The sequence below is a fragment of the Malus sylvestris genome, chromosome 9 (genome assembly GCF_916048215.2).
Source record: "Malus sylvestris chromosome 9, drMalSylv7.2, whole genome shotgun sequence".
Classification (NCBI taxonomy): Eukaryota; Viridiplantae; Streptophyta; class Magnoliopsida; order Rosales; family Rosaceae; genus Malus; species Malus sylvestris.
The window spans coordinates 13,667,308-13,685,533 of record NC_062268.1 but is presented as its reverse complement, the minus strand read 5'-3'; the positions used below and the strand labels follow the sequence as shown (position 1 = coordinate 13,685,533).

At 36.5% G+C, this 18,226-nt stretch overlaps 2 protein-coding genes across 6 annotated transcripts; both read left to right on the top strand.

Moving 5' to 3' along the window:
• The first annotated feature begins 1,101 nt into the window (after positions 1-1,101).
• LOC126582030 (YTH domain-containing protein ECT4-like) lies at positions 1,102-7,445 on the top strand. 5 transcript variants are annotated; one of them, XM_050245994.1, is made up of 8 exons: positions 1,102-1,361; positions 2,800-2,882; positions 2,997-3,171; positions 3,620-3,696; positions 3,792-4,304; positions 5,202-5,735; positions 5,894-6,106; positions 6,691-7,445. In XM_050245994.1, exons 1-8 carry the CDS (start codon positions 1,322-1,324, stop codon positions 7,063-7,065), a joined length of 2,010 nt encoding a protein of 669 aa, XP_050101951.1. In that variant the 5' UTR covers positions 1,102-1,321; the 3' UTR covers positions 7,066-7,445. The 5 variants fall into 5 exon arrangements, with proteins under 5 accessions (XP_050101951.1, XP_050101952.1, XP_050101953.1 ...); XM_050245995.1 differs by having other exon boundaries at positions 1,103-1,361; positions 2,800-2,876; XM_050245996.1 differs by having other exon boundaries at positions 1,104-1,361; positions 2,839-2,882.
• A 3,610-nt stretch (positions 7,446-11,055) lies between these two features.
• On the top strand, positions 11,056-14,859 carry LOC126582805 (uncharacterized). The gene is made up of 6 exons (XM_050247010.1): positions 11,056-11,414; positions 11,818-11,962; positions 12,163-12,423; positions 12,726-12,807; positions 13,238-13,434; positions 14,152-14,859. The coding sequence occupies exons 1-6, from the start codon at positions 11,176-11,178 to the stop codon at positions 14,425-14,427; spliced, it is 1,200 nt and encodes a 399-aa protein (XP_050102967.1). The 5' UTR covers positions 11,056-11,175; the 3' UTR covers positions 14,428-14,859.
• The last annotated feature ends 3,367 nt before the right edge of the window (positions 14,860-18,226 follow it).

Sequence of the window (18,226 nt, the reverse complement as noted above, 5' to 3'; positions counted from 1 at the left end):
TCAGCGAGTAACTCTTCAACGATAATGCCATATGGACTAAATATCGGTTTCAAGAGAGAAAGAGAGACCTGCAGGAGTACCCATTTTTTGTCTTTGGTTGCATCAATTGAAGATTGTGAGTAAGAGAAGGGAAATAGAGCATTTTACAGGGGAGTAGGATTCTCTCCCCTCTTTTATTTCCTTCCCTTTCCTTCTCTCCTATTTGAACGGTCACGATTAAGTCATATTAATATCTTATATTAATTTTTTATAACAAGAGAAAGACAAAACAAGAGAATATGAGAGGAGGGGATGGAAAGAGAAGGGGAAAGAATCCTAATCCTTTTACAGCAACATGGTTAACACAGCTTTGTGGGATCTCATGTGTACTTGCTACACTGCTACCAAATCATAAGGGCCGCTTGGGAACAATCAATACATTTGGAAGAATGCCTCATATGGTTTTTTTGTTTTTTTTTCCTTCTACGTAACTTAATTGTTGAACTCATCGAAATCAAATAACAATGTCTTAATGATTAAATACTTACGACATGGTAATCCATTATCAACCACATATTGAAGAACTGATCATTTTGACCAACTTTTTCTTGAAAAATGGAATGATTAGATCAAAAAAATAAATAACAATAGCTCAATTGATTAAAACTATATTTTGATTACTCAACGACGACATACCAATAAACATTCAAATTCATCTTTAATAATATTTAATTCTCGACACAAAAAAAATAAAAAAATAAAAACATCGACGACATACCAATAAAAATTTGACACAATCGACTTCATCATTTCAATAATTGAGAATTGAAAAGTATTCGCTTCAATTAATGTCCTAAAACTATATTTGAACATATTTTTGAATGACCAAACAGCCCTAGAGAAGTAAAGTGAGTCAGTCCTCACAGTGTGCAGGATAACATGTGCACATTTCTCTTTCTGGGCACCTCACTCTTCCTTTGGCTTTCCCCACAATTTTACCATTTCAGTGACTTCCACGCCCGCATTTTCCTTCTTTTTTTTTTTTCCTCCAATTTTACCAATAAATAAATAAAACTAAAATCCAATAAAAAAGCAAAAAACCATAGCGAGAAACTTCTTGTATCTGCAGGATAAACATGGCGTACGTTATAAAACAAATATAATTTTACTTTTTAATAAAATAAAATAATCATAATATTGTTATTATGTCTTGTAACTAGATGAGAGAGAGGTAAAAAATATATACATATATAGATGTATATAGGTAGATACTGTACCTCCTGCTTGGATTCTCGTGCGTGGTGCTGTCTCCTTGAAAATTGAAGATCTTTGCTTGAGATTCATGGCGGCAAACCAACCGCAGGCTCCAGATCGTACTTCCGGTACGTCAATCCCAACAATCCCATATCATAAATAATCTACCTTTTTATTCTCTTTGCTTAATTCTGCCTCTTGAATTTCGATCATGTTATTGTTTTTTTTTTTTTTTTTTTAATCTGGGTTGTTTTTGTTGATCATTTCCTCAGATGGGTTTGTTTGTTTTTCTTTGATTTGTATGTAAAGTCAATGAATTGGTGTGTTTTTTGGTATTTCTGTTGGGGATTTCGAGTTTTAGTGATTTTTGCCGTGGGAATTTTGGCATCTGTGATTGGCTTGGTTTTTAGAACTGTGTCCTGATCTGGCTTTGCTGGTAGGCTGAGGAGTGTCTGGGATTGGAGATCTAGTAGTATCTGTGTATTGTCATGACAGAATTGTTGTAAGCATTGATTGTTCATATTCTGTTTTCGTGTTTCGATTTTTGTGTTTGAGGTCATTTATTGATGATGTGTTGGATCGTGTGAATGTGTTGCATCGAGTTCAGTCATAGTTTAGTCCGAATACTGTACGGAATCACGGATCAATTTATTCATGCATATATGCAGTGAAGATACAGTTTTAGTGATCATTTTTGGGTTATAGGAATCATTTTGATATTCATTTCTGAAGTTGCTGTCAACAAAAAGTATACTAGGGACTGTACAGTGGTTGTGCAATCAAATTTATATATCATGTGTATAAAGTATAAACTACTTTCAGACTCGGGTTTTGTGAAGAAGCCTCTCTTTGATATGGCAAAAATGTACCTTTTCTGAACAAAAGTTAAATAGGTAATAGGGCATCACGCTTCTGCTAATCCTACCGTGTGGTTTCATTTCTCGTCATTGTAGTCTTTATATGTGTATCGCCATGGTCTGGTTTACTGGGGACTGCGGTGAGGCAGATTGAAAAGAAAAGCCGTTGTTCCTAATAGTAGGAGGTGGATGAATTTGAAAAGTTCAAGATTTTTATAAGATGAAAGAAAATGAGTCCTTTTAGTCCAAATTTTTTTGCTTATTTTTCTTTTCATTATAAAATTCATGAAAATTTTATTTTTAGTTCTTTTTGCAATTTGGGTTATCGCTAGAAGCTCTCTTGAAATAATTACAGCTGGACATCGTGCTTCATTGTGTATCCAAAAACATTTCCTGTTCCATGAATTTCATTGTTTATAGTTTGAGCAATTAGGATCATATCTATGGCAGCTTTTGTGAAGTTGGGATCTTTATCTCTGTTTTTGTTTTTGACTTTTTTCAATACGAGTGGGTAGCTCAAAATTTCGTGTTTTTTATTTGAACCTAATGATGTGGACATGATTATGAAATATATTCATGTACTTCTATTTATCATGTGTGGGTAGGTGTGCACGCGTGGATATGTGCGCACATATTCATAGCTTCAAGTTTTCCTATCCCCGAATTTTGCTTTGGTTGGTCAATAATTTGTACTCCCTATGTTTCTAAGACTCTACTAAGTCACTGAGCATACTGATCATGGATGCAGAAGAGAAACCTGCTGAACCAGATAGCATGAAGGAGCAGGTAGTTGTGAGTCCAACACGATACTCTTCTGATCCATTGCCAGTTCTTTGTAATTTAAATTCAATTCTTTCTCTTTACTCCCTCGTGCATGACAACTTTCGTTTGTTTATCTGTTATCAGCCCCATGTCTCAAAAAATGAGAGGTCAGTTTCTCCTAATCCTTCTCCAGATGCTGCCACCATAGGTCTTCCAAGGGAGGCAGCAGGTCAATCAGGTCCTTTTGGTTCAGGTGGAGATCATACTGTTTTCCCACCTAATGTTTATGCCCCTCAGGCCCAGCCCTTCTACTATAGAGGTTAGTCTTTTATTCATCTGGGTCGGGATGCGCTGCCATGGAATGAGCTGTTCACAGCTGGGTTGAGTCTGAAAATACGCTTCACTGTTTGTTGGCCTTTTCAACATTACAGTGGAATACCTCCATCAGGAAGGATTTTTTTTTTCCCTTTTTTGTGTTTAGTAATCCAATCAAAATGTGGCTTCAGTTGTGAGGTTGGAATATAAATTCCAAATTTTATACATTTGTAGCTGACCTAGTATTCTTTTTCTTTGGTCGGTACTCGATACTGTCTTGGAGGCTTGTATTCATAAATGGATTTTTAACTATAGTTCTAGAGAGGGATAGTTTTTGACATGTCATATAAGGAAAAATAAATTGTAAAGTAGTCCTTTGTAGTCTTTAGTTATGTTTTTTGTTGCTTCCATAGAATGTAAGTATAGATACAATGTTATCATCTGTGATGTAGGTTATGAAAATGGAACTGGTGAGTGGGACGAATATTCTCCATACATCAACACCGAAGGATTGGAGATTAATTCTCCTGTGAGTGTATCTTTATGCATCATCATTCATATATATACGTTTCTTTCTTTCAGGTTAACTAATTGTAATTTTCGTGTATTTTCAATCTTGATTAGGGTGTCTACAATGAGAATCCTTCTTTAGTCTTTCATTCTGGATATGGCTACAATCCACAAATGCCATATGGGCCTTACTCCCCGGTTACAACACCAATGCCATCCGTAGGTGGAGATGCCCAGTTATATTCCCCCCAGCAATACCCATTTTCGGGACCGCCTTATTATCAGCAGCTTGGTCCTCCTAGCATGCAATATATTACCTCACCTACTACAGTTTCACAACCAGAGCTCACCACCTTAGTTAATATCGACCAACAAGGTGACAATATGCTTTTTGGACCAAGGCCTGGTTATCATCCTCCAGTGGGATCTTTTGGTAGAGGCAATTTTCCTGGAAATCCTGGTAGTCATGGTTTTCATGACTTGCAGCAAGGATTTGATGGATTTAGATCTGGAGGTCTTTTGTCAGACTGGCCAAAACCCTCAGACAGGCACAGGTCTCCCTTATCGCCATCAGTGTCTCCACAGCCAATTGGCCCACTGGGCTCATATGGGCAGAATGTTGGCATGGTATGTTCTCGTACCTGTGCATGTCTTTAATTATGATCTTTTGAAATCTCATTGGTTATTTTTTCTCTTCAATCCTGTTTCAACAATGTTTTTGAAACTGATTTCTGGTTTCTTCTCTTCCATCAAATCTTGGAGGAAGGAACTTGCATATATTTTGCAGAAAATGTTATATTACGTACTTTTGCTCAAAATATTATTTCCACTTTGTCATATGGAAGTCAAAGTTTTCAGGAAATATATATTCTACTCTCTCCTTCCCTCTCTCACCTCCCGCTTTCCTTTTAACAGTTTCTTCAAGCTGCTTTTGACTGGTACTGTAACATGTGCTACCTTGTTCACCCCTGTTCTTAAGTTGTTTACTCTCTGCTTCTCCTTGCATCAAGATTTTTTATTTTTGTAAATCATGTTTATTAAATATTAGTCTTTGCAATGCACCATAATTAGAATCTTTGCCGTTGGTATTTCTATGTATTGCAAGGAAAACTGATTGCAGCAGCGCAATGTTTATTAGTAAAATACTGGACACAATGACTCAAAGTCCATCATAGGATTCAATGTTATCCAAATCAAGACATTTTAATTTATTTCAATGGCAATGAAGAATGCTGTATAGTTTGTTGAGCTGGTTAAATATCTATATTAAGGAATCATTGGGTTTAGTAACTATGGGTATCTACCAATATTGGAGTTCAGGTGTAGATCATTAGGTTACTGTCATCTTCCATTTTTGGTGTAATGCAACTTTGGCTTATCTTTTATGAATCACTATCTTGGAAATGATGCCAGCCTATATATCGTGGGACGTGAGTTGATTGTCATTTACACCATCATCTGGAACTTGCTGAATTTAATTAGACTCATGGATTCTAGTATTAATGAATAGTCGTTTTTCCACAGGCTTCTCAACAACAAAGGTCTATGTATGGGTTTGGATCTGGTTCAAACTCTTATAACAGAGGCTACATGCCCAGTGGTTATAATCAGGGATCTGGCCTTGGAAGTGCATCGTTTTCTAGCTTTGGAGCTAACAATCGTGGCTTTCTATCATTAGAAAATAGCAAGCGGCATGTGAGGGGCAGCGGTCCTATATGCAGTTGCAATGCCCCCCTTGATATTCTTTGTGAGCAGAATCGGGGCCCGAGGGCCTCAAAGCCAAAGAGTCAAATCATGGCTGATAGCTCTGTGGAGAACACCAAACATAATGCTTCTACAAACAAGGTCCTTGATGAATCAATCAACAGGCCTGATTTTGTAACAGAGTACAAAGATGCTAAGTTCTTCATTATCAAGTCATACAGTGAAGATAATGTTCACAAGAGCATCAAATATGGTGTCTGGGCCAGCACGCCAAACGGTAACAAAAAGTTGGATGCTGCATATCGTGAAGCTAAGGAGATGCATGATAGCTGCCCAATTTTTCTCTTCTTTTCGGTAATTATACAATCTTTTCTTCAAATAAGATCTTTTTGGTGATGTTCACAAGATAAGTAACATATGCTACATGATTTCTTCCTTTTCCGTTTCTTATTCTTTCTGTTTCATCCTTGATGCCCAGTTTTCCCTTACATTGCTGTACTTCATAATACCAGGTGAATGCTAGTGCTCAGTTCTGTGGGGTGGCTGAAATGATTGGACCTGTTGATTTTGACAAGAGTCTGGATTACTGGCAGCAAGACAAATGGAGTGGCCAGTTCCCTGTGAAGTGGCATATGATTAAAGATGTCCCCAATAGTCAGTTTCGTCACATCATTCTTGAAAATAATGACAACAAGCCTGTAACTAACAGCCGAGATACTCAAGAGGTGACAATTTGGGAACAAGACTTTTTATAATATAGGAAATATATTGCATCCTGTTCGTAAAAACAATATCCATTACCAGGGGAAAGCTAAATATTTAGTTTTTGTTAGAATACTTATAGTAGCTTGACTGAGCTTCTGTCTGTTATTGATCTTTCTGTCATTGCCTGCTTATGGACTATAACTAATTAGGTAGATGTGATCTTTATTGCGGAAGGTCTTTGTTTTTTCTGATGCTCATAATGCCTCCTAAAATACTGTTAGATGCACCACCGATGCTTTTTGTGTAATTTCTTGGTGTTGAGTCTGAATTTTCATCTTGTTTCCACTTATTTTCCTTACTTAATATGAATCATTTGTAGGCTTTGTCCTCCTGTTTCCCCTTTTGTTCTGTTTTACTTGTTCTATGTTAAGGAGATGACCATACGGAAGTTATTCGAGTGCTTAGCATGTGATCTATGTTATTCATTTGAGTTTGATGGAAAACAAAATTTTAAGATATAGATTAGAAATCGTGAAGCACGTTGTATTTTGGCTAGTCTTTGTACTTATGCTTACAAGCCCTGGTTTTGCTCCCATGTGTGCAGGTGAAATTGGAGCAGGGAATTGAGATGTTGAATATCTTCAAGAATTATGAAACAGAGATGTCGATTCTAGATGACTTTGAATTTTATGAAGACCGGCAGAAAGCAATGCAAGAGCGGAAGGCCAGACAGCAAGCCAGCCTGATTGCTGTCGGTGTGGCTGGAGAAAATGAGCACAAAAATACTGTTCAAATTCCCAGTGATTACATCAAGCACATGTCCAAGAGTTTTGCTCAAGTTGTCCGCTTGGATGAGGGCAGTAAAGAAGCTAATACCCTTTCTGAAAGAGCTAGTCCTGCTTCTGACGGCTCCATTGGTGCCAGAGTAAAACTTGAAGATGCGATGCCAGCTTCCGTGCCTTCTGTTCAGACCGGTTAGGATGACATTGATGCTCTCGGTTTGTATGTGACAGAAACTTCAATGCTACTTTCAGTTTTTTTATTAACTTGTGATTAGGTTGCCTGATGTCTCGATGTATTCATAAAGAGCGCATCAGTATCTGAATGAAAAAAGGCTTTTGTTTTTACCAGTTCTACGAAGCTGATGACGGGCTTCATGTATCATATGCGTCCTGGGTGCTGCTTTCCGATTGTAGTCAGTAGTTTCATAAGGTTTTGAGTGAGAGTAGTTCTCTTGAAGATATTGGTTCGTGTTTTTTGCCTTTGTATTGTTTCCCAGTTTCGCAGACAGTTCAATAAAAAGTATGCAGCAAAAAGACCTTGAGGGAAAAACCTCCTATATTATATGTTTATTCACAATTTGATTCTTTGATTATTTTCATCACTAGCACCCTTCTAAATACTTGACTAACAGGAAATTCTATGATGCACCCGGTGTGCGCGGTGTATTAGACGGCTGGATTTGCATGGCTAGATTTTAACTGTTCAAACACGGGTACATCATTCCATACACTGTTTTACCTTAGAAAACCCTTGACTAACAAGCAATGTCACAGCTTTTGTTCCTTGAAGTGAGCCCTTGAGCATAATATCGGTTCCCAAAATAGATAACATGATGCGTTTCGTGATCATGCTTTTTGTTTGAGATGTGTGCTAGTGAGTCTCCGTAGGTGGATGTTAATCGTTGATATTTTGTTAGTTAATTATCCATCACCGGTTGAAAGTTACTCACGCACTCGTGCTCACTTTTGTAAGAATGAGATTCTTTTCTTTTCATCTTTTTAAGTTTTTTGATCAATTATTGATTATAAATAAATAAATTGGTTGCCAACTTGTCATTTATAAGATTTGAACCTAATACCTTTCACTTAAAAGTGAGGAGAAATTCCACTAGATAGTATTACTAGATTGACAAAGTGAACTAATATATAGCTAGTCTTCTTGTGCTAGCGAATACATGTGAATATATGTATCTCATACAATCATCATCTGACTATAGAGATGATGATTGTATTAAATAAATACTAGCATATGGGCACACACAAAGTGTGTGAGAAAATTTTTTATTTTTGTTTTTGAAATAGAAGGAGAGATGAAAAGAGTGATAGAGAATGGGGGAGTGGAAATTTTTATTTTTTTATATTTAATTAGAGACAAATTAGGATTACATGTAGGTGATGCTTTGAAAAAAACAAACAACAAAATTTGGTTATGTGAAATTACATTTCTGCCCCATATTTCTTATTCATATTCTGTTTTAATTAGAGGGTTAAACTGGTAATTTCATAGAATTTTGGTTGACTGAGTGTTTTATTAATTAGTAGAGATAAGTGTTATAGCCGATGTGAATTGTATTAAATAAATGAGTGTTATAGCCGATGTGAATTGATCAAAAATAAATAAATTGGATGCGAACTCGCTATTCTTAAGATTCGAACTTAAAACCTTTCACTTATAAGTGAGAATGAATTCCACTAGACTGTATTACTAAATCACAATGTGAATTAATATATAACTACCCTTCTTGCATGCTATCTCGGTATCTCCATCACGAAGGCCTTTTTAGGGGTGGTTTGGGAGTGAGGTGCTTAAAAAAAAAAAGCACCCATGAAAAAAAGCTGTAAGGGTTTTAGGTGTTTGGTAAACTGAAAAAAAAAAGGGCTTATTTTGGAAGCTGTTATGAGAATAAGCTGAAATCAAAGGAAAAAGCTGAAGCTGCTATTTGCAGCTTTGGAAAACTGGCTTTTTTTTCAAAGCACACGGAGTTACAGTGCTCCTTTAATGAAAAGACCCACTATTAGACTGCTTTTTTTTTTTCCAAAAGCACTTTTACAAAAAAAGTTTACCAAACACTCTGCTGATTTATTTCACAGCCGCTTATTCTCACAGCACAGCCGCTTATTCTCACAACATCTTTTTTTCAAAGTACAGCAATACCAAACCAGCCTTTAATCAAGTCTGCTATGCTCGACTTGCAATTTTTTTTAATGCATGTGCATCAATGAATTTTATGTTTCCTTATTTGCAAGATATATGTGTCTCCACAACCGCTTGTTGCTTTATAGACATAGATTTTGAACCAAGTCCCTCCTCCTTTTTCATACGCGAAAAGACAAAAAGAAAAAAATTTAAGAGGAGAGAAGGGGAGTGAACGATAGGAAGAAAGATAGAGAGATGAAGGGGATTTAGAGGAGAAAGATAGTAGAGGATGAAGACAGAAGGTTTCATGTGGGATTTTTTATTTTTTATTTTTTAATTTAATCACTTTGCATAATTATTATATTTAAGTGTAACATAGATTATTTAAGCTGATAGATTAATTTATATAAGAATAATTTGAAAGCTCATATGTAAAAAGACCTCATAAATTTTTGAAATGAGGGCCTTAAGGGATCAGTTCCGCCTTAGCAACGCCTTCTTTGAAGAGAAGTTTATATTCCAAACTTTTGTTCTTTTGTGTAAATATTTAACTTTATCTTTTAAAATCCATGTTTATCTTCCTATCTTATACATGAGAGCGATGACATGGAATCCCATCTACATTTGTGGCTTCCAAAAAGGGGTTTGGATCCCATCAATATTCAAATTGTGAGGATCATAGGAATTCTCATATCTTAATAATTTATCGTGAATTGTGCGGTCATAAATTATTTGACTTTTTTTATTTAAAATTAAACACGAATAGTATCTGACGAAAAATAACCACACGATGTACGATGAACGGTTAGGATGTAAGGATCCCTAAAATCCATGCAAAGTGAATCAGGAGAAGATCATCTTCCTCTGAAAAGAGGTCTAAATTTGGGTTGTCACATCAAGCTTTGGGGTCCTTTGTGGTTGAACACCAATCTCTTGTGAATTACCTAAATACTTCATAAGAGCTAAAACTTTAACTTGCTAAGAAAGAAAGATTATCTTGAATGTTGAATGTCAATAATCTTTCAAGGGCACTGTCAAGAAAGTGACATATAATGTTAAGTATTATTCTCTTTGTTCACATCTCTTAAGTTAAGGACTATGCATTAAAATTTGCATTACAATCAATTATTTCATATTGGAACAATTATGTATTAGATTAATCTCCACCTAAACAACCAGTATCGAATTGCTCATTCAATATCATATCACTCTCATACCTGAACAACCAGTATCATTTCGATTTGGGTGGTGCTATTTATTCATCTCTTTTTACCTCTTACACACTTTTGTTAATTTTTATCTATAATCTTATTCAATTCATTTGACCTGACGACATGAAATTATAAAAGATATGTAAAAAGTAAAAATAAGTATGTGGATCATACCACCCTTCCCAATTTACCATTCATTCATGATTTCCCTAATAAAAAAGAAAACAAAGGATTTGACAAAAAAAAGAAGAAAAGAAAAAAGAAAACAAAGGATGGCAATGGGAATGGAATTGAGATGTGAGGAAAGGGTAGACCGTTCATTTCGGACCTAGCTTCTCTGCCTTCCCACTTCCCATACACTTTCATTTTTTCCTATTTGTGCGGTCACGGTTAAGCCACGTCAATATTTTATATTACTATTGTTTTTTGTTTTATTATCTCTATAAAAAAAATTAATATAAAATGTTGACATGGGTTAACCATGACCGCACAAAATAGAAGGGGATGAGAGTGTATGGAAAATGAGAGGGCAGAGAAGCCGGGTCCATTTATTTCAATACACTACCATTGTTTGGTCAACAAAGAGTGCCACGTGTCAAACAATACTGAACCCAAAGTCCATCATGAAAAGACCGATAAATTTTTCAGTGTGATTGTAACATTAAATGATACACTACATGTCATTATATTAATGATGAAATATGTGTTAAAAAGTTAATAGTTTAAAAAAATATAATTTCCTACCATATATGTAAAAATATGTGGAGTACTACCATGTTTCCGCCATAATGGAAAATTTCTCCAAAAGACGATATTATCCCCCCTCCTTGGGTGACTTCTGTGCCTTGAGGCTTGAGTTGTTCGCAAAGCACAACGAACCAGGGCGTGCATAGCGACGCCGAAGCTCCTTGTGACTGTATCACTATGCGATTAGCGAACCGGAGATCAATCGCAAATCGATGGAGATGGTGAAATTCGCGGATTCAGGCAGATTTCACGGCCTATTCCTCGGTTCGTCGGAGGAATTTTGGCGCGAAAACATTCATGGCGGTTTCGCCACTCTCGTCGCTGTGCTCTTCGTCTTGGCTTGCCACTGTGCCAAGAGGTTTTTCTTTCGGAAATCCTCTGCCTCCAGTGCTTCTCCGGTTCTATCGGATTCTGATCCCCCCACTTCTGGCTCTCGAAGTCCGCAGCTCAGGTGATTTTCCTCCTGGGGTTTGCCTGTGTTCAGTTGGGTTCGTCTCGTCTTGTTTTTTTTCTGATTTGGTGATTTCTGGTTTTAAATCTAAGATTTTGCGGATTGGGTTTTGTACTCTTGGTTTTTGAGTTGGGTTTTATCTCTATTCAATTGGGTTTCGGTTAATTTTTCTATTCGATCCATTTAAGTTATATGATAATTGGGTTTTGATCGAATGGATGGTTTTTCTTCATTTTCTCAATGTGTATATGTCAAATTTCATTGGGTTTCTTGTTCTTCTCCAATTTTGTTTAAAAACTAGTAGAACTTTGGGGTGATTGGTAATTGAGATTTTAGAAATCAAATTTTGTGGGATCAAGTTATGATTGTGTTACTTAAGTGTTCGTTCTGTTTACTTCTGCAGCACCTCAGAACTGGTGACAGATGCAGATTTGAAGTTTCTGATTGATAACTTGGAGGAGAAGACAGGCGAAAATGTGAAATGGGAAAATGTCATAGACAAAAGAAATGATATTCTATCTTACTATGCTAAGTGCTGCAAGCCTAAGGTCATTCATCTTGTCTTAGTCTTTGAATTGATTATGATATGCTAACTTATCCTTTCTGTACCCCAAAATTACCAGTGGCGTTTATTCTTGTTCTAGAATCCGTTGGTCACATGAAATACTTGATTCCTTGTTTAACTCTACTGGTTTTAGTAAATAAAGGCTATGGAATTGAGTTTATGTATCTATTTTATTGCATTCAGGATGGTCCTTTGACATACTTGAGTGTGACGATATTTGAGAATTGCTCTCCTGAGAAGCTGAGAGACTTCTACATGGACAATGATTACAGAAAACAATGGGACAAGATGCTGATTCAGCATGAGCAGTTACAGATGGACAAAAACCATGGGGTTGAAGTTGGTCGGACAATAAAAAAGTTTCCACTGTTGACAGCTAGAGAATATGTATTAGCTTGGAGATTGTGGGAGGGGAAAGATAAAACCTTTTATTGTTTTATCAAGGTAACTGCTACCTGAAAATTATTCATAAGTAAATTACATCTGGGCAGTTTTGAGTTGTGTGAAGTTTAGATTTTCCATGTGCAGGTGGTCCAAATGTTATCTAATGAGTTGATATATCATATATGCAGTGATGCACGTAATATCTTTTGCATTTCTTTCTCCATCTCTCGCTTTCTCTAGTATAATTCCCTTTTATTTTTTTACAATTAAGTTTTTCCTTTTGGTTCTCTTCGTCCTGTTAGCACTTATCTGCCTCTCTTTATAAATTACCTGATATGCTTTCCAATAATGGGTGATGACAGGAATGTGAACATTCTTTGGCACCACTCCAGAAGAAGTATGTGCGTGTTCATACCTTCAGATCTGGTTGGCGAATCCGAAAAGGCAAGATGCCAATGAGTCCAACTTTGTTGTTTATTTTGTATCTACCATTTCAATAAAAGGAAATTTCCTTTGTCTTTATGTTTAATTTCAATTAATCATTTTATCCCACTTTGAGCTGCTTTCATAATTATTCAGAAACTCGTACCGTGAACTATAAGGCCTATTTCAAATAGCACATATGCTTAACTAAGCTCTATACTACTGAACATAACACAGTAATTTCTGATCAATAGTTTTCCACTTTTCCTTAATGTACTTGTGGTGGATAAAGAAATGAGTTTTCTTCTTCTTAGGCGCTAGTTGCACATATCAGGCAAAACACAAAAGCACCACTTAGACTTCAAAGATTTCTTTGGCTGAAATTCTGGCAGACTGAATTTTATGAAACAGAAACTGTTTATAATTTTCCGATTTTAATCATCTGTTACAGTGCCTGGTACTAATGCTTGTGAGATCAAGATGTTTCACCAAGAAGATGCTGGTTTAAATGTGGAGATGGCAAAATTGGCCTTTTCTAGGGGCATATGGAGCTATGTGTGCAAGATGGGCAGCGCACTTAACAGATATTCGACAATCAACTCTCATCAATCAAGTTCTGCTGCTTCTGCTGTCACGTTAATTAAAAGGGTCAGGACAACTTTCTTCGATGGAGTTGTATTGTTTAAATTTTAGTCTCCTAAATTTTAATATACATTGGTTGTCTTGGACTCATGCTACATTTAAGGCATTTCTTGATGGAGCTTTATCCAACTTATCAGGGTACTTGGCTGGTTTCTCATGTATTAATTTCTTTAGAGAGTTAGTTGAGGTAGATGAATTCTCTTGGTCTTATATAGTAAACTTCCACTTGATGCTTAGTTGTCTAAGCACCGGTCTGTCTCAAGTAACTTGGGCTTTGTCTGGGATTCATGTTTTGTATATCTTGTCAGTATTGTGCTGCTTGGTAAGGGTTTCGTGTTTTTTGACTTAAAGGTTCTGACCAACATTGAATGCTGATAATAATTGGTTTGTTTCACCTAGACAAGGTTATTTTACATCCGGAGCATATATTGCTACATGTTTGTAGCATTGTGCAGCCTAGATGAAAATTTGAATGTTTGCCTTAACTCAACTACTCCGCTCATGCTTGTCTCTGGTGCTTTATAGTGGTGAAACAAATAGTGACCGTACCGGGCTTTTCCTGCCCCTATCAGTAACTAGGAGTCTAAGGAAGTCTCTGAAGGATGTCTATAGTTTACTATTCATGCTCGTTTCTTTTAATTTTAGAGATGCAAAATATCTGATCTTTCTACATATTTGTAATCTGCATGCTGTTGGTACTGATTGTAATTCTCCTCCACACAGGTTCCTCCTGGATTAGAAGCCACGGATGAAATGACCTCTCAAGCAACCTCAGTAGCAACATCTGTTTGCAGACCAACCACGGGCGAGGGAAGGAAATTGTCAAGAACACCTTCAACGAAATTGTTGGCCAATGGCCTGCTGCTTCTTGGGGGAGTGGTCTGCCTGTCTCGTGGTCACTCTAGCCTGGGCGCTAAGGTTGCCATGGCTTACATCTTAACGAAGTGGAGTAAGCGTGGCGCTTCATCAAGTCAAAGAAGTGAAATTTCTGGTGCATGACCTTGTTGGCATCACAAATAATTTTGGACGGCGGAGTACAGTTTTCTTATCTAGACCATTGATGGGCCATCTACCATGGAAACCAACTACTACGCTCTACTTGTGCAAAAATGAGAAACGGAAGAAGGGTGGAGGGTAGTTCCTTAATTGTTCATCATGCCTTCCATATCGTATAAATATCTGCCTACCCCTTTACCATATTTATATCCTGATGGCTAGCAATTGGATTGCACAATGATCAATGGGAAAGGCCTATTGGTTCTGAATCTCCGATGCAACTTTTTCGTTGTCGTCCCAGCAACTGGTCATTCTATGACCTCTTGCGGGATACAGAGTATAACGTTGTGTGGCTGCAGTCGGGCAGAAGATGTCACTGCTCTTGTATGATAACTCAGATCTATCTGCAATAAATAAACTCAAGCTGCTTTTGAAGTTCTCGGAACCGTTGGAAAGGTTAAGGTGTTTGTGCTTTGATGATTAAATTTGTATGGGAGTGTTATACTTACATCCTTCATTTTCCGCATCAGTTATGACCCTGAGGATATGTGTTGGCTTCTTGGTGTATTACGCTCATCCACCCCAATTTCTTTTACGCATTATTTATACATCTATTCTGGAAAATTTATCTTTGGAAATAATAATGCAAGGGATCTTCACAAATAAGCCGCCAACGCGAAACTATATTTCACAGTAAAAACACTCATTGTCTTCTAAGTGAAGGACCTGTCGATCGAGCGTTAGGGTTAATTACACTAACACCTCTTGAGGTTTATCGTGTTTTTATAAATTCTCTTCACATTTGAAACATTGCACTAACATCCTCTGAGGTTCTGATTCATTTTCATATAAACCCTTAGGGTTGAAATCACCTTAAAATATTTTTTTAAAGACAAATTTACCCTCGTTATTAATTACTTAAGAGTAAGAAGCTTTCAAAAATAAATATAATAAAAACTCCAAACTTTTTTATTCTATTGTTTTGTCAAAGGGAAATTTTATTTAAATCTATTTAACCTCTTTTTACACCCAACTTAAATTTTAAATGGTAATTGTCTATTTTACCCTATTACATAATTACTATTAAGTACAAATGAAGTTAATAATAAAACTCATATTTATCAATAAACTCAAACACTATAATTAAATCCTACGATCACTCGTTCATTCTGACTAAAACTCTAATAGCTTTCATAGAGAAAAATAAGTTTTTTTATTGATGGATTATGATTTTGAAGTTTTGAATCCTCAAACAAGGTATGACTCAATTTATGAATTTTTTGTTCATTTGATTTCAATTTTTTAGAGTGTAGAAGTTACTTTACTGTAATTTTTTTCAACAAATACAACGAAAGCATCCTACCTTCCGGCTAAAAGAAACAACAACGACAGAATATGTTTTACTCCTTAGATTTTGTTGATAGCCCTTGGCTTAATCGCCATGACACAAACAGCAGCTAAAAATCAAATGGTCTATGCTTAAAATTTGAAAGCTACGCTCACCTTTGAATGGCCTTTCGATGCAGTTTCCTTTGCTCTCAAAAAGTGGGGTTAAAACATTTGAAGGAGAAGAATGACGTGTCATAACATTCCCTGATATTCCTGGTGGGGCTAAAACATTTGAATTGGTTGCCGAGGTCTGAAGGAGGAGGAAGTAGCGGTGGTGATGACATGAAGCCATTGATCACAGGTTCCGACATCAGCAGTGGCAACGAGAACGAATCGACCAAACAAAAATTTAGTACTACAATCATTGGGGACCCCAAGGACACTGGTTTAAGATTAGTACTATAATCATTGCCTTGACGCCGATTGAGCCCGGGAAGGTACTTTTTTGCAGAAAAAGTGATTGAGGCTGCAATGATCTCCTGTTTGATGCCACGAGATTCCATGACCGAAATCAGCCTCTGGTAGAGAGGCAAGCTTAAGGTTGATGCATCCTCGTACCACCAATCTGAACTTGATTTCTTTGGTCTGGCCCCCGTACTTATTCCATTCCACAGGACACTCCCACCAGGACTTTGCATGGGGCCGCCATGCTCCTTGACAGGCCACCCAAACGAATTAGGATCAGTGGATGCTTTTGTGGCAAGTGACTCCATGCGCCTTTTTGGAATGTTGAGTTCTTCAGCATGAGGGAGAATGTCATCACAAGTTTGAAGTGCCTTTAGAGAGTCCTTCCAATTTCGAAGAACTACTTCATTGAGAAAGGCTTCGCTTTGTGTGATTAAGTTGTCCTCACCGTACTCTTCAGTCCACCGTACCGGGGATCTCAACCTAACCGAATTTTACGCTGAGCTTCCTCCCATCAAATTTAGCTTCTAAAAATCAAATGGGTGTAAAAATAAATCTACATATTGAATTTGGTTTATGGGAATATATTAGGTATTAAATTTAGGTTTAAAGAGATATTAATAGTTTAGTTAAAAATTAAATGGGTACAAAGAGTAAGTTGGGTGTAGAAATAAGTTAAATAGATTTAAATAAAATTTCCCTTTGTCAAAACTCAAAAGTGTAACCTAAACCATGCTCCGCTAACCCAGAGATCAGAGTCAGAGCCATGGCCAATTGGCTCGCAGGATCACCAAGGCTGGGGAAGAATCCACCCCAACCACCGAAGCTCCGAGGTGAGATCCGGATTTTTCTTGGCGTATATGCGTTTGGTTCTTGTTTTAAGGTTTGTGTCAAGGAGGATATATTATTTGTAATTCTGCATACTAACCAAAACTGTTGAAGCTTAACTGCAGTTAAACCCAAAGATTTCGAGTTTGAGGAAACATATTATAACAAAAATTGCTGTTTTTTGTCACTCTGCGAGAGTTACCCTTTAGATAATTACATCGATATTTTCACATTAAGAGGAGGGAAAATTCAGCTAAGCCACACAATAGGCAGCTTAATTTGGTATCGAATTCGCCATCTACGAGATTCAAACCTAAAGCCTTTCACTTCCAAGTAAAGAGGAATATCACGAGACCCTTGTATCCTGCTCCCTTAATTTGACTGGTTAATTACCTGAGTAAGTATATCTAGTATTAATGAATTTATGTGTATTTTTTGATCCGCAAACAAACAGATGAGAAGAAAGAAAGAAAAGCTGTTGAATCTTTGAGTCGATCCCAACTTGAGGATGATACTCATACTTCAAAGAAGAAACGTTACTGCGAGTCTAAGAAATGTCATTTCAGAAAGAGCCAGTTTTATTATATTTAGTTTTAAAAGGCTTTTTTGTTTTTTGTTTGTTACAGTAAATATTAATGAGGATAAATTTGTCTTTAAAAAAATATTTTAAAGTGATCTCAGCCCTAAAGGAGTTATGTGAAAGTGATTTAGAACATCGATCAGAGGATGTTAGTGTAATGTTTCAAACGTAAAAGGTTTTTGTGAAAACACAATAAACCTCAGGAGGTGTTAGTATAATTAACCCCTGAGCGTTATTGCACCCGACATTAGACGTTGATAAGTAATTTTTTTTCCTTAATTAATGTTAAAATTACTAGTGTCAATTTTTTTAGGTTGGCCCAGTTTTCTCCATTTGGGATAAATTCTACTCGAATAGTCGAATTTCAAACAATTAGAAAGAAGGGAAGGGGAAAATAAACTCAAGTCCAAGACCCTGAAATGGGGTAAAAAAATATTCTTAATACCTAAGTCTTTTAGATTTAGGTGTTTGCGCATGTTTTAGTCATGTAAACAACTAAACACTTGTCAGTTGGGTGCGAGATGATAATTGTCTTGCATACGAGTGTATACATGATTTACTTTGTCCAGAAAAAAACATTTGGATATATTGGTTGCATAC